The 16,973-nt window shown below is 37.2% G+C and overlaps 1 protein-coding gene across 4 annotated transcripts in view; it reads left to right on the forward strand.

Moving 5' to 3' along the window:
- Positions 1-16,973, forward strand: part of LOC119837030 (inactive dipeptidyl peptidase 10) — a 154,659-nt gene that overhangs the window by 133,577 nt on the left and 4,109 nt on the right. For 3 of the 4 annotated variants that reach the window (XM_038362513.1, XM_038362510.1, XM_038362514.1), the window contains exons 4-16: positions 2,887-2,981; positions 8,880-9,007; positions 9,542-9,705; positions 11,695-11,912; positions 12,483-12,585; positions 13,063-13,184; positions 13,582-13,862; positions 14,002-14,149; positions 14,439-14,582; positions 15,122-15,295; positions 15,620-15,711; positions 15,868-15,988; positions 16,506-16,579. In XM_038362513.1, the coding sequence (XP_038218441.1) occupies positions 2,887-2,981; positions 8,880-9,007; positions 9,542-9,705; positions 11,695-11,912; positions 12,483-12,585; positions 13,063-13,184; positions 13,582-13,862; positions 14,002-14,149; positions 14,439-14,582; positions 15,122-15,295; positions 15,620-15,711; positions 15,868-15,988; positions 16,506-16,579 (1,864 nt within the window). The remainder of the gene's footprint in view (positions 1-2,886; positions 2,982-8,879; positions 9,008-9,541; positions 9,706-11,694; positions 11,913-12,482; positions 12,586-13,062; positions 13,185-13,581; positions 13,863-14,001; positions 14,150-14,438; positions 14,583-15,121; positions 15,296-15,619; positions 15,712-15,867; positions 15,989-16,505; positions 16,580-16,973) is intronic. The other variant, XM_038362512.1, reaches the window with a different exon arrangement.

The following is a 16,973-nucleotide window of genomic DNA, read 5'->3' on the forward strand; positions in this document are numbered from 1 at the left end:
TTTTCTGTGGGGGTGTGGTACTTCCCCGGTGCGAGCTGGCCCAATTCGTGCCGAAGCGTGCTCGACTCCCACAATTCCGAATTAGCCGGAGATTTATTTATTATGTAATTAAAATGAAAAATATCTTAAACTTATCAACCGCTGCTAATTAAATTCGCATACCATACGCAATTAAATCGAACTTAAAAGATAGAATGGTTTATATTATTCCATTTACAATAAAACCCAGGCGGAGCCAGGGCATGCAGCTAGTATTCATACAAAACTACACGATTATGTACATCGCAATACATTTGGGTGTACACTTCATGATTTATACACACTTAGCTTAAACATAATTACATATATAAATTATGGCCTATCGCCCATAGCACCAACACAATGCTAGCCTCTATCGCACTGAGACGAATTAAAAAAAAAATGTTGACCTCGACATTCAAAGACTTATAACAAAACATACTAAAGCCTTTTCAACTTAACAGCTACAGAATAAAGACAACCTTAGCTTCATGTTTTATATCAATCCACACCTAACTTCTAAAAAATATATCAAACTAATAGGGTGTGGTTATAAAAAATTCCCTTTCGGATGTGAATTTAAAATTCAGTCAGCGGAGCGTGCTGAAACGCGTTTCGCCACCACTTAGCTGATTGAACCTATACATAACCCATTTTAAGGGAATTTCAAAGAATATTCCCGGTTTTTTATTGCACTGGATAATTTACAAAATTTAACCGATTTAACTGTTAGTAACTACTGGTACTTTCCTCCCTGAGACGTAGGTAGGTTTTTGTAGAAAATATTTATAGACGTGTATTATAATTGAGTATTATTATGCCAAGTGATATGCAGATATTTTATTCTTAAGTTGTATCGTTTCGTTCTTTGGTTGCCTGGATGATATGACTTTGTAGCCATAAGGTCGTCTATTATGCTATTTCTTTTTATTTTCGTAATTTGTATTATTTATTTTTGGTTTGTACAATAGTTCATTAATTCAACATATATTTAAGTTTGGTACCAAAATTTGTGATTTACACGAAATCAGATTATTATCAGAAATAGCATAGAGGTATTTTATTTTGAAATATTATGTCATCTTACTAATTGCTATAAACCTACAAGCTAATCAAAAATAATGATAAACCAAAATTACACATACACCTAAATCCCTATTTAATTTAAAATTCAGGGTGTGAAATACGTAACAATATTTCTTCATTATTTGATGAGAAAGTACGAATCTCAATTAGAGGGCTGTCGCTCTCGCGTCACTCCCAACGCCTCGCTACGACGTTGGGTTTCATATAGGCTTGTTAGCTACGGACGGGGAAACTTACTGTCTGCCGACAGCAGATGTATTTTTTATTAAGTCGTATCACTCCCTTTTTTATAGACTGAGGAGTGGGTAGGCTTAATTATTGTAGAGGAAGCTTTTTTTCGTCAGCGGTATCTGAACACGACACGTAAGGAATTTGTTTAGTTTTTAGTTGTTTGGAGAACAATGAGATGAGATTTAGTGCCCTATTTAACTGGAGTAGATATTTATTTTTCATTTCGAGAGACAAACAAAAGATGTTTTGAGGTTAACTTACTACTATTGTGTAACATGGTCGCGCCAAAGTTAACTGATTTAATGACTTTGCGAGATTGAACTAAAAATTAACAATAAAACAGTCAACGAAGACCTCTCATTTAGCATACCACTAGAGTCTATCAAACGAAACTTTTTACATCGTTTGCCACGCAACGTTTTTCCGAAGTTAACCCTAAGGAGTACCCTTAGGGCTTCGTTCAGAATGTCCATTAAACGTCCATGTATAAACCGCCTTATTAGTGATTGATTGTGCCGCACAGTATCAGTTTGGAAATAGCTACTTTCCGCACACGTTATTAAACTTGGGAACGTCTGATTAGAAGTTTAAGTTTGTCCTTACATCCCTTTGACTGGAGGTTTTGCTATCGATTTGGTATTAAATGAGCTGTTAGATGTATAGATAGTGTTGATGATGTCTATATATCTTTGCTATAATAGTAGTTGCTACTTTGTATAGTTGGATACCAGATGGCGCTGCGAGTGCCCGGGAATATTATTGAAATACTTCGACAGTAGTAAGTTACTTAAGTTAGTTTCTCCGACTATTACTGTTTTACGAAAGGCTGTACTGATGAATTTAATTGTTGTGAAGTAATTATAAAGTTATACTTGTTGAGTATTAGATGTAGGTATATAAACACAAAATGGATGAAGTGTAAAGAGTGGACATTTTAAGAACGGTGGGCGGGGATTATGTCACCTGAACGATTATCAATTGAAAATGTTTTCCAATAGGTTTGAATCTGTACAAATAATAACTCCAATCGTACACCTGCTTACAAAAATTGATTTATATATTGTGATATTATTTTATTCCATTAAACACAACGCAATTTATCTTACAAATAAACCAAGAAATAGCTAAAGATTTACTTACATTCGACACGTGTATTATATGGTTAAGTTGATGCAATCAGACCAGAAATCGATCTGCGGGTGAAGCAACTTAGTTTGAGGTCAGACCATTGATGGGTAACATATTGGATTTGTGCTTAGATTGTCGTGTAACCAATAGCGACCACGAAACATGTGTCACAATCTTGTACCAACTACTTTATCGTTCGGTTTTAAAGTTTTAGTTTAAGTACTAGACTAGCTAGCTGCCTACCAAGATAATGGGGTATACTCAATGTTGGAAAAACTTCAAAATCACGATTCAGGTGTAGTATTCTTACACAAAGAGTGAATTCATACAAAGCACTTGGACATACAGATGACACATGCTTCTGGGTGAAAACCCTTTAAAGATTCTGTGAAGTAGACGTTAATCTCGTTTCCATTGTTGCAGATGAGGAGCTGGTGTTCAGGGACAGGTGGGGCGGGCTGACGCTGTTCAACGTAAAGAACTTTACCACCAGGTTGCTTATGAACAACTCTACATTCGTAAGTATGCTTTTTCCCTTTAAAATTAAAAATGTTTTATATCCTTGGTAATCCTTTGTTATACTTGGTAATCCTTAGTAATAATTGTCTTATCTTCTGTGGAGAAGGCCTAAATTGATCTGAATAAAACTTCTTTTCATCACTTAACAAGTTTTCTGCGCTTCAAACATGTAGAATTCACGCGTTATATTCAATGTCATGTAACTTAAAAAATATCTAAATAGACACAAAACCTATTCTAAAAACTGTTCTTTAAAAAGGGCTACAAGAGAATCGTCAGTTTTTAAACATAGAAGTTTAGAACTTATACATATAAAAAGTTGAATTCAGATCTCTGTTTTTTAAGTCTGTTAAAATGGCAGTCACCAAACGCCACAATATCCTACCTTTCCCAAGTTTCGGGACATATTCACGCTGTCATCCTCCACGGAACCCCAAAAGGGATCTTTTCGAGCAAGTATCAATAGCGTACATATCTCAATGCCATAAAGCGAAAGGATATTAAGGTACGATAAAGATCTCCAATATATTATATCGTCATTCGTAATACGTTTGATATTCAGGCAGCGCTCCGTAGTTGGAGGAAGTTTTATAGCGTAAAAACTAGCTTTGAATCGCGAAATGCGAAAAGGGACTTTTATTAAAATCTCTCTGCTGTTGATGTAGAGATATGTAACTTAAAATGTATACTTGTACGTGTAACACACAAAATGAGTGCTAGCAACCATTATCTAAATAATATTCAAACAAAGTTGAATAGGCCGGGATTCCTGGCGTCTCTTCTCAGTAGAAACTGCTTTCCGAACCAAACTCTTTGTGCCAAATTTCATCCCCATCGGATAAAGGGTTAAGTCGTGAATAAGAGACAAACAGACAGACAGAATTTTGCTTTTATAATATTAGTAGGGCTTAATTGCTATTTGTGTTGCTTGCGGCTTCGTCCGCTGGTCTAAGGAAATCCCCATGTGCTTGTACACTCTCTAGCTTCCTAACTATCTTCAGACACAAATTAATACCATGAAATCGCCGCGTTGTGACGTAAAAGAAACACAAAGGAACAATAAACAAACACTCCCGTATATCATTCAGGATATGGTTAATAAGAAAAATCAGTGTCAATGAATAGGCGCTTTAGCTGATGACTTAAAGCCAGCCATGCATCACGCGACAAATTACAACAACGTGTCGCATATTAAGATCTGCCCTAATGATAATTACAGTAGAGTAGAGTTGACCTCATTAAGATCGACTTAAGGACCGTTATCTTGTAGAAAACTATTTGTGCTGAAGTCTGAAAGAATGTCTTTGAATTTTTTTTTTACGGGTCGTTCATATTATGTTGCGGAATCTGATGAAGTTTCCTTTTGGTCCTGTGTGCGTGCGTATCATCATCATCAGCCCATATATATTCCCACTGCTGGGACACAGGCCTCCTATGAGGGTTCAGGCCATAATCCACCACGCTGGTCAAGTGCGGGTTGGCAGATGTCACATGTCGTCGAACTTTTAATTCTTGGACATGCCGGTTTCCTCATGATGTTTTCCTTCACCGTTTAAGCAGTGGTGATGTTATCCACATGCGCAGATAAATTGAAAAATCAATTTATTTCCTGCACGCTCGCCCGGTCTCGAACCCAGACTTATCGATTTTGAAGTCCGAGGTTCTCACCATTGAGCCAACACTGCTTTTATATTTTTTGCGTGCGTATATACGTAAGTAAATATTTATGTGTGTTATTATTTCAATAGCTTCTATACGTATATTTGATACTTTTATTCAATCGATGGATGGACTCAATACCATAACAAACGAAAATACAGCCGATGCCAGTTACTTAATTGTCTTTAACATCGGCTGTGTTTTAACTGTGACGTAAGAAAAAAATAAATAAATTATCTAACAAAATAGATCACCATTTATAATCATAAATTAACTCATCTATAAGAGAGAAGTGCGGCAACGGCGCAGCGTCATGTTGTACAGGGCAAAGTTGGTAAGCATGTTTTGTAAAAAAAATATGAAAACTGAAATAGTGTTTTCTGACTAAGCTATTAGATAGGCTTAATTGCTTTTTGATATGCGGACTAGGAACATGATTATGTAAACGTATTTTGATTTATTGTCCTTATCCTATTCTCAAGTGTCCAACTATTTCTATGCCAAATTTCATCCAAATCGATTCGGTGGTTAGGCGTGAAGAAAAAGCATATAAACAGAGTTAATAGCATACTGGATAACACTTGTAACTATATAAGTGAAGTCCCGAGTCCGCTAGTGGGGTATGGGGCAGATGATGTACATTTGTTTCACTGATCCATTTGAGGTACTCAGCCTTCTGTGTCCTGCCAGGCCGAGACATTCGTGAGTCCCGTGGGAATCGAACCCAGGACCCCTAAGTACTACGTTCACGCGTTAACCACTAAAAAAAGGGGTCTATCTATATACAACTATATACTTTTATAATATAACTAGTTTTGCCCGCGGCTTCATACGCGTTAAATTCGTAGAAGTTTTTAGATGTAAATATTCATACTACTATTCATAATACTTTCTCTTTAATCAATCTATCTATAAAAAGACCCCATCAAAATCCGTTGCGTAGTTTTAAAGATCTAAGCATACATACAGATGCAGGAAGCGACTTTGATTTATACTGTTGTAGTGATTATCCCCACTAAATAATAAGAAATCCTATTCAAAATAACTAATGAGAGACCCCAAGTTCCAACATTGCTGACCTTGTATGAAACGTTAATACAAGAGAAAAATATATCATTTAAGTCTAGATTAAAGTCCAGAAGAAATCTATTTGAACAGTTTTGTTTCAACAGCTTTACTTTCCGTTGAAATAAATTGTTCATTCTCAGCGAAAAAAATTAAAACAATCTGTTCACGGAGCGAGGGGTTTTGCATCAGCGCGTGGCTGGGATGTCCACACGGTACGATTTTTACGGATTTCGTGCTGTTTTTTTTTGTTTCATCGCTGTGTAATAAACCGTTAACAAATTTCGATGGATTGTTTAATAAAACATCGATCGTGTAAATTATACAGCTACATTATTCTTATTACACATAAAAACAAACACAAAAGGCACAAACATGTGTCTTGTGTTCTCTAAATAGACATACATAGCACGGCCAGGAGAGATTCAGCTAACGATGAGTCATCTTATAGTTATAAATTACTGTTACTTCATATTATAAGGGTATGTTATTGACTTCATATAACACTGCAGATATCATCATCAGCCCATATATGTTCCCACTGCTGGGAAACAGGCCTCCTATGGGGCTTCTTGCACGCTCGAACGACCGCTCGATCTCTTCTTGGTCTCGAACCCCGACTTATCGATTTCAAGTCCGAGGTCCTCACCACTGAGCCACCGCTACAGATATGTACAGCGTATTTTTGCAAAAGATCAGTCTCGCAGGTTTCAACCAAATTTCATGTAAATCGTGTCTGTGGGTTAGGTGTGAAGAAGGGTAAGATAGAGTTTATAATATGAATAGAGATTTTAAGCATATCGATGTTTAAATGTACATTTCATAAAAATTGGCACGTTCATCGAATATCAATATAATTTACGTAATTCCCAACTCATAATAACAATATTAAAATGAACCCAACGTGTGGTCACCCCAGCAGCAGCTGACAGCATATTGGCCATTTATCTGGATGTAGCCTGCAGCCATATCTAGCTTATTGTGGAAACGAATGCTTTTGAAGGAAACTGTTATTCATTCTTATTGATGGCTGAGAAAGAAGTTTTTCAGCGAAAAATTTCCGCCATCTTGGCGGAAATTTTTCACCAGCTTATTTGATATAACTTGGTACTCGCAACTCTGTTTGAAATTTTTTTTGTATGACTTGTGGTAATTTATAAAACTATTAAAGATATATCGGTTACTCTGCGTTTGAAGAGATTTTCAGAGAATATAAATTTATCACTTTGATTAACTATGAGTTTTGTGTACACTTTTTCAAAGGTTGGATAAAATAGGTTTTCTATATATATCTATTGATATTTATAGTCTCTTATTATATTGAAATTTTACATTGTTACCGCTTGTAACGTTTAAGTCATCTTAGAAATTTATTATCTACATTAAAATTATAAAGAGATTAAATAAGTAAAAATTAGTGTGAATTTGTGACGATGTATGGACTTTTACCTGGATTTACTGAACCGTTTGTAAAAATGATTTACCATTAGAAAGCCACGATATCACGGGCTATATTTAATATGGTAGCGGTCCGTCCCGGCTTCGCCCGTGGTACATATATAGCATATAGACTTCCTTAATATATGGGCTATCTAACACTGAAAGAATTTTTCAAATCTGAAAGACCAGTAGTAGTTCCAGAGATTAGTGTGTTCAAACAAACAAACAAACCCTTCAGCAATATAATATTAGTATACTTTATAAAATTAGTATAGTAGATTGTTTTATATTGTAATAGTAATAATAATAAATATATTTTATAAATTTTAATTGCAAGAAATATTCTTCATTTACGCCATTCAAGTGTACTACGTCTTGGAAAGCCTGTTTTAATACACGTATATCAGCATCGCCTGTACGTTTGTATGTAACCAACTCCTTTAGACTCGATTTTGACCTACTTTGAGGACAGATTTAATTCAAACTCTGTGTATTTATCAAATACTGGTGACATATGGCTGTACAATAATTTCATTAATTAATTTCGTCCTAATTAGGATTGCCAGGATTAAATAATTTATTTTTACTCTAGGAGCAAATGAGAGGATTCTGTTAATTCAATCATTTAATTTAGGCTTTCGCATTTTTAAAAAAAAACTTGCTTTTTCTTGGTCGCTGCCTTTTTAGAGCGGGGAGTCTTTTATGCCCCATTACTGTTTTTTATAATTTTTAAATGTATATCATATTGGTGGCAAATAAAAGTATTTCTATTTATATTCGAAATAACTACAGACAATTATTTTCTCTATAAGCATCTATTCTTAATTCTCTTATACAATTTAACCAAAGCGTCAAACGAGCCGAATAAAACGAAATACCACATCGAATCCGATTAATAAAAGCCTTTTTAAGGATTTGCAATCAAACATTAAGATATACGAAACGAAAACGTTTATTAGAACATGAGTTTGTATGCAAATCGCGTCTCCGTAAGCCGATTTCCGCAGCGTGGCTGTGGTATCCCAGTCACATAACGTACGTCAATGATATTTGAGAGGAAGTCTTTAGTATTCAGCCGATGTTGATTTATTGGAATCTGCTACTTCTGTACATCTTTTATCAGATCGAAGGGAATTTCGTATTTATTCTTAAGACGAATTTACTTAATATTTATGTGTGTGTTATGTACTAGCGTTTCATACGAGTTTTCGCTCGGGTAGTACAAATAAATACAGACAATCGTCTCATCTTTACTCCTAAACCACTGTATCGATTTGGGTGAAATTTGGTACAGATATAGATTAAGACACGAGGAAGGATATAGAATAGTTTTATTCCGGAAATCTCATGGGAACGGCAACTATGTTGGGAAAACCCTGAGATTGTCTATATTTTCTTTTACTACGAGGGCAAAGCTTATTATTCTGTGGCCGCGGGCGAAAAGCTAGTAATAATAATAATAATGAAAATGTGTTTGTTTGTCTCTCATCAATCTCCCAACGAAGTGATTTTGTGGTGTGACTTTGTGCCTGCCGATAGTTTGAAGGCTAGAGAGCGACATGGGCTAGTTTATACCACGATGAATCATTTTACTTCCATGTGAATTTCCCTTGACCAGGCGAGTGGAAGGAAATTAATATAAAATAGCTTCTATACGACTTTAGACATACCAATTTAAAACCACAGAATCCATTAAATACCCCTTTGATAATCCATTACCCCCTCTATTCCAGAGGGAGCTAAACGCAGTGGACTTCAAGGTGTCAGCCGACCTGAAGTTCGTGCTCCTAATATCAGATGTGAGGCCGGGCTGGAGGCACGCGCGACTCGCCAGATACCACGTGTACGATGTTATCACAAGGTATGTATTGTTTGTATTGTTTTTTTTAATCGATAAGCAGACGTTAGACCACAATTCCACCTGATGGTAAGCAGAGATGTGGTCTACGTGGGTGCACGTCTAACTAGAAGGTGCCTTTACCCGGACTGGTTAATATTAAAACTGTGTAAAATGACGATTCAAAAGTGCTTCTATAACAAGTCTAATTGAATACATAAATATTTAAGATTGGCTTTGATTTTGAAAATATCCAGATTATATTGCTTAGGAAAAAATGTGGCAGGAAGGGAATTCCTTTCCTAGGGAGTTAACAAGTTATTCAAGCATAAGTAACAGAGCATAGTACATCATCGGCGGACTTCCCTTTTTTCGTGTTAAACAATTAGATACTGCAATTAAAATTAACCAAACAACACAATCTCACAATAAGAATTTTATATATTTTATTTTTCTATAGTGTTATTATTTGTTAATTATACTAAATATTCAAATAAGGAAATGTTTTATGTGTGATTAAGTTCCTACCACGGTTGCGTTTATTACCCCTATTTTCAGAAATCGTATCCCAGTGTCCCCCATAGAGGACGACAGGTCTGCTCCCCTCCTGCAGTACGCGGAGTGGGCCCCAGTGGGCTCCGGTTTGGTGTTCGTTCACGATAATGACATCTACTACAAGCCGAAAGTGCTGAAGGCACTGGTTTGTAGGATAACTAGCAATGGTGAGTATATACACTAAAAATCCATGAATAATACCTGTAATAAAAGAATGAAGTCAATTAAATATAAATTTAAAACACGCGGCCATTTTGTGTAAGCGTCCATCTTGGATTTGAAATTTGTCACAATGAACTCGAGTAGAGCCCTTTCATTTTTAACCATAATGAGAGAATTGTGAAAAGATATTCATCAATTTTGATCAAGCATAGCTTATATAGCTTTCAACAAAAAAAAATCAAAAGCTAGTCTACACTACTGTTTATACCGCCATGTGCTGTTAAGAGTTTAGTATAACAATGTTAATGTAATAATAACAATTTTCCGGTTTTATAAACGCGAAAGTTTGGATGGATAGATGTATGGATGTTTGCTACTCATTCACGCGAAAACAGCTTATCGCATCTCTATGAAATTTGGTACGGAAATAGATTAGTCTGGATTAGCACATAGGCAAATTTGTAGCCGTTACATCTAGAACTATATGATTTAAGGAACATCTATACAGCAGTCCAATTTGACAAGTAGAAACGTAAAGCGCTATGTTCTTAATATTATGGCTGCAATAACATTTATCGGGCATTTAAACTCGACCCACGTCCCAATCTAACCCTTCACCCTGTCGATAAGCTTTATTCAAACAGAGCCTTTTTATTTCACTTTCTTACGTGCCAGCTTTATATTAAACTACTAGCTGTTGCCCGCGGCTTCGCACGCGATAAATTCTAAGTAGTTTAATGGACGTTATTGTACATATAAACCTTTCTATTGAATCACTCTATCTAATAAAAAAACATTTAAGCATATATAGGGACTTAGGGATATAGGGACAGAGAAGGCGACCTTGACTTTTATACTATGTAGTGATACATCCTACTATCCTACTGTCCTATCCTACTAATATAATAAATGCGAAAGTTTGTAAGGATGTGTGTGCGTTTGTTGCTCTTTCACGCAAAAACTGCAGAACGGACTTTTATGAAACTTTGCAGTAATATAGCTTTCATATCAGAATAACATAATAAGTTTAAATTTAAAGGTTTAATTATAAGGTATAATTTGGAGATAATATAACGATAACTGTCAAGTAAGTCGGCAAAAAATCAGCCCCCTGAGAGCTACATTGGCGTGCGCTGCCCCAATCGTTGGAGTTACACAAAGATAATTACTGTAGGATTATTTGTCTTAAATAGTTCTAAATGTAGATAAGAAAAATATATATGTCTTTATTGTACACTTAACTTATATTTACTTGTTATAATATCGTGTTTCCTTTAAATCATTTACTTGACTTGCTAGCCGAACAGTTTTATAATGTCCTTTTATCTGCTAAAACAATGAAAGTTTTCCACTACCTTCTTTATAGAGATCATGAATGATGATGGATGCAGTTTATATTCATGAATGAAGGATTTTCACGATATATTTATATATACCGTTTTGATAAAACGTCGCGTGTCCCCTAACTTGAGATAAACGTTGGCCGATTAAATTAATGGTTGCGATGAAGTGAATCGTTCCAGAGAAATGCTTGGATCACACATAACCGTAGTCCACACACACTTACCTATAACGTTATCTATATATGTGTTTATTATTACACAGTGTTGTTTTGTTCATGGTCAAGAACTATTAAAATATGTTAGAGTTTAATTTCCTCCAGAAGTTTAATGCAAAATTCACTTATATTTCATGTATGTGTAAAATGAATAATAATTGTAATAATAAATTAATAATAAATAACAAAACAACTGAGAGGTTATTTTTTTATCCAGTTTATTGAATATATGGATTTTTATGATATTCGTATGTACGTTAAAGAAATAAGTAATAGACTATGGTTTTATTTTGCAACTTAGTAGATTTGCGGCACTGAAAAAATTGGCAAACATTTGTTTTACTATTCTTGTTCCCTCTGTTAACTTCTTTCATGTACTTCTACTATAAAGTATCTGACATATTAAAAACAAATCACCAAATTTTCCAAAACCCAGGGGTACCTGGTGTTATCTTCAACGGAGTACCGGACTTCCTGTATGAGACCGAGGTCCTCCGGCTGGACCGCGCCCTCTGGTTCAGCAGTGACGGCCAGACCCTCATGTACGTGACGTACAATGACACCCTGGTGCCGGAGTATAAATACCCATGGTATGGGTTTGACCAGCCGGAACCGCCGCCCTACCCGGTTATACGAACCTTGCGGTATCCACAGGTATGTTTCATTAGAGATTTATTGGAAACTGATATGGTTATAAATATATTAAACTCACGCTTAATAATTTTTTTTTCATACACTTATTTGTCATTTTGCCTTTAATGGAATCTAACTGCTAAATAATCATGTTAAGATATTAATAAATAACTGATTTACAATTACTTTTATTAAATATTCATCAAGATATGTCCAAATTACTATATTAAAATCTTGGTGTTTTGCATCATGCTTTCTTTTATAGGAAGCTAGCTAAAAGGATTTTGAAAATATAAGTTCTGCGAGGAAAAGAGTAGCATATTAAGCAGCTGACGAGAAAGCTAGCTGGAGATAGCAGCTATCCTATTAATATTATAAATGCGAAAGTTTGTATGGATGTATGGATGTTTGTTACTCTTTCACGCAAAAACTACTGAACCGATTGCAATGAAATTTGGTAAGCAGATAGCTGGACAACTGGAATAACATATAGGCAACTTTTTATCCCGATATACCTACGGGATACGGACTTACGCGGGTGAAACCGCGGGGCGCAGCTAGTATAATTATATTATTTCTATATATCTTCAGGTGAACACAAACAACCCGGTAGCGACGGTGTATGTGGTTAGCCTGAGGACACCCAAGTTCCTGTTCCCACACGCTATACAATTCTCCTCCCAAATTGATAAAGGTAAGAAATTAGACATTATTAGCTTACACCTGGACGATTTGTATTTGAGTGTAGAACTTAAAATTTAATAGAACTAAGGTATAAACTCCCTTGAAGCTGTATGTTTGGAAGTACCGGCGTAAGTAAGTAAGTAAGTAAGTAAGTAAGTAAGTAAGTAGATCGGCGTGAAGTAGCATACTGTTGTGTTTCATTCGGTGGGTGGGGGAGCTAGAGCCTATATTCCTTTCCTTACCCTTCCCAGTCCTTTCCTTTCCTCTAGTCTATCCTTCCTTTATCCTTTTTCAATTTGTTCCCTGTTCATGGGCGGTGGTAGCGCTTAGCATGAGCGTTAGGGATACCCCTGTACTGAAATTGTGAAGAGTTCCAGCCTAGCCTGAATAACTGCATTCGACCAGTAAAAGGGATTTTTCTGACCATATCCAGTAAATATTTAATATCGTAAAGTCTTTTCCTAAAAAAGCTTTATTATTATTTCAGGATGGTACGTCCGCTGGTCTAGCTGGATATCGGAGCGGCAGATCGGCGTGCTGTTGCTGAACCGGCCGCAGAACGTCTCCATCATCAGCATCTGCAGCGCCGTGCATTATAACTGCCAGGATGTAAGTGCGCACGTTTTTGTTGGAAGTTTACGATGTTGCGCATGTATGTTTGTTTGGGTGCAAATTTATTTGTTATTTAATGTAGTTTATTCTTTTACCTGTTTCTGTTTGTCATGTTAGCACTAATAATTTCTCGTCAATCACATTTCCCCAAGAAATTCTACTAACATTATACTATTTATAACCTCGTGATCATGAACAATTTTAAACGTCACTATCCTAACTGTTAGTTACTGAAAACCCTTCTCTAATTAGTATATAGTACTAATAGTATAAATGCGAAAATAACTGTCTGTCTGTCAGACGGTCTATCTACAAATCCGTCTGTCTGTCTTGTCTGTTTTTGTTTGACTACGCGGGCGGATAACCAATTTCATGTAATCTTATCATCTTTCAGATTTACCGCGACGAGACAGACGGGACGCGCTGGTCCGGCCTCGGCTCTGAGCCGTCAGACGAGGAGTGCGGCTGGTGCGGCGGCGGCGCGCTCATCGGCGGCACCAGCGGCACCAGCGGCTCCAGCGGCTCCAGCGGCGTGTTCACCACCGCGCCCGTCACTGACCATGGCGGCCTGTGGAGACACGCGGTGCACCTCACACAAGATACGAGAACCACGCTTACGCAGGGCAGCTTCGAAATCACGCAGCTGGTCGGCTGGGATGAGAGGAGGAGGTTTTTGTGAGTTGACATTCATTGCCGCTTATTAATTACGGCGATATTTGACAGGCTTTTGAATCATACATCGTTATAGAATCATTTCGAACAAATTGATTAAATATTCCTAAATGCCAAATGCTTAACCCCCTCCCCGCTCCAGGTACGTGCTTGGCACGGCGGAGGAGCGCGCGGGCGACCGGCACCTGTACCGCGTGTTGGTGCCGCGAGACGGTTGGCCCGCCGCGCCCGCCTGCCTCACCTGCGGCCCGCCGCCGCTCGCCGCGCCGCCCACGGACGCGCCGGTAACAGTACGTTGTGTGCCAGACATACAGTACACTCGGTGCACAGTAGATTAGTTATACCCGGTATACTAGACAGAAGTTGTACACCATCCCTATTAAATAGTTCACTAAATATACAAAACATTTTTAAAGTGATTATACAGTACTCAATTTCTATAAAACATGACACAGTTCAATAGTTATACACACAGTACGCTAGTTATAAAGTGCACTTTTAGAAGTGGACTGAGAAGACTGTATTAGTACAGTACCCTAGTACTACTTATAATATATGTTATTCTATTGTATATTTCAGGAATACGACAACGTGACGTCATCGTTCCCATCATGGCCGACGTCGACGGTGTTGCCGCACGTGTCGGATGAGAACGACTCGCTGCCCACTGAGTGTCTTTACAATAGAGTGATGTTTAGCAAGAACTTCTCATATTATGTGCAGGTGAGTGAAACATGTGCCGAAGAGTCTTATTCAATGAATGTATATATATTTAACTGGTAAATGAGATTAACAATTTTATTAAATCAATTCAATTGTCTTACTTTATTAGGAATATAGATCCCTATGCTCGTATAGCACAAATTTGCTTCACATCTTCACATAATTATGTTTGATGTTCACGCATATTATTCGCAACCAGCTATGGGTCATTTTCCATCGAGTATATGGTAACCATTGGACTTTCATCATCTTCTGTCTTTATTCATTGATCTGATATTATTATTAACGTATTTTATTTGTATATGAACATATTAATTTCATAAGCGATCCGTATTGACCACAGACAATGCGGACTGTAAAAAAAACGATCAATTTATTAATTACATTACAAAACTGCATACATATTACAAAATTGCAAACCGATTGTGTCTTGTAACTTGCCGTTCGTTTACCAGCTGGCCAGTTTAATTGGGTGATCGTGTATTTTTAGTTTGCTTCCTACGCATGTCATCTTCCTGAACACAACACTGTTTCTGTAGGAGTGCTTGGGTCCTGGACCGCCAGCAACGTTCCTGTGCAGCGCGCTGGGTACAGCCGGCGCGGGCGTGGCGGGCGGGGCCGGCGCGCGCCTCGCCGTGCTGCACGACGGCGCGCCGCTGCGGCAGCACGTCGCCTCGCTGGCGGCGCCGCACGCCAAGGTGTTCCGTGTTGAGGTGAGCCCCAACTTGCTGCCAACATCGGATATTTGGATATAGTCTAAGAGCCCAGAGATCAACTTTATGCAATTTAATACGCAACTGAAATGCATGCGAGGAAATTCGGCGGAACTATTACTAATCACGCCAAAATATACAGAACAGTATTTGGAACAACTCAAGTAGTGTTGAAGAAACGTTTACTGGATTAAGCTTTCATTGAAAAGAAACATAAGGTCGACATTTTTAAGAAAGAATGCATATAGAACTAGTAAAATGTCGATAGCTCGTCACCAACTACAACAAACAAGAAAATTTTACTGTTAAATGTAATTTCCGCAGGTGCAAGCGCACCGCGAGGCTCGCGTGCGGCTGCTGCTACCACCCGGCCTGCGGGAGACCGACGACCTGCCGCTGCCTCTAGTTTTACATGTGTATGTAATGTCATAAATGTTGAAATTAATTTAAAACATTCGAAATAGTAATGATTTTCTTAAAAAAAGTTTAAAAAATCTAGGTTCTGTATCGGTCTAAATTTCAATGTAATAATTAATTAATCGACTAACGAAAATTTTCTTCTACAACCGCAGTTCAGCGGAACCGGGCGGGCAGCTGGTGACGTCACGGTGGCGCGCGGGCTGGGGCTGGTACCTCGCCGCGGCGCGCAACTTCATTGTCGCAGAGATTGACGCGCGCGGCTCCGGCGGACAGGTGCACTCTATACACTGCACACTGCACTGCACGATAAGCACTGGACTACACTACACTGCGAGACACTGCAATGCAATTTTCTGCACGGCAGTACACTGCACTACACTATTCTGTTCTAGACTATTCAGGACTAAGTGTATAATTGAAAATATCGTAGTGTAATAACACTGCACAACACTTCACTGCACGACACTGCACTACACTACGTTAGACGACGCTGCTGCAATATACATTATATGTTCTATACTTTATTTAGTAGTTTTTATGTTATTTTAACTGTAATTCGATTGGTGCTTAATATCTATATTATGTATCTGTGTTATTATTATTTATTATGCTAAATATTCAAACACTCTCCAGTACCATATATATTCTAGGAATAATATTCTAGGAATAAACAACAGTACATACTGGTAAAAACTACAAACACAGTCTTAAACTAGTAAAACTCATAACCATTTGATATAGATGAAACAGAACGAAAATCTGGCTATAAATTTTTATATTAAACTTGCAGGGTGAAGAGTTACGCACGGAAATCTATCAAAAACTACTTTCAGTGGACGTAGAAGATCAAATAGCCGTTTTATCGTAAGTATTTAATCCTATGAATTGATCTTTATTGTTATAGACATTGTTTTTGTGCCATGTATCGCGATGATATAAAATGATTCTCGTACTACAATGATTTACTAAAATACAGATGAAAGTGTTAAGAGCGAGAAAGAAGAAATAATAATCTAATTAATATTTTCAACAAGTCATCGAGACAACAGGTCATACAATGTTCCATTCTCCATTTCGCAAACTTCAAGTTATAACAAGATGTAAAAAGATAAATATTTTTAGAAAACCTTAATGCGTCAGGATCAGTAGTTCATGAGATAAGTATGTTCAAACAAACAAACTCTGTCTAAACCCTTGGTTTAAGTTTAAGTTTAAGTAGTTCTATAACAGATGGCGTTGTACGATGCTGCATCGCGGT

Source organism: Zerene cesonia, chromosome 26 (assembly GCF_012273895.1).
Source record: "Zerene cesonia ecotype Mississippi chromosome 26, Zerene_cesonia_1.1, whole genome shotgun sequence".
Lineage (NCBI taxonomy): Eukaryota > Metazoa > Arthropoda > Insecta > Lepidoptera > Pieridae > Zerene > Zerene cesonia.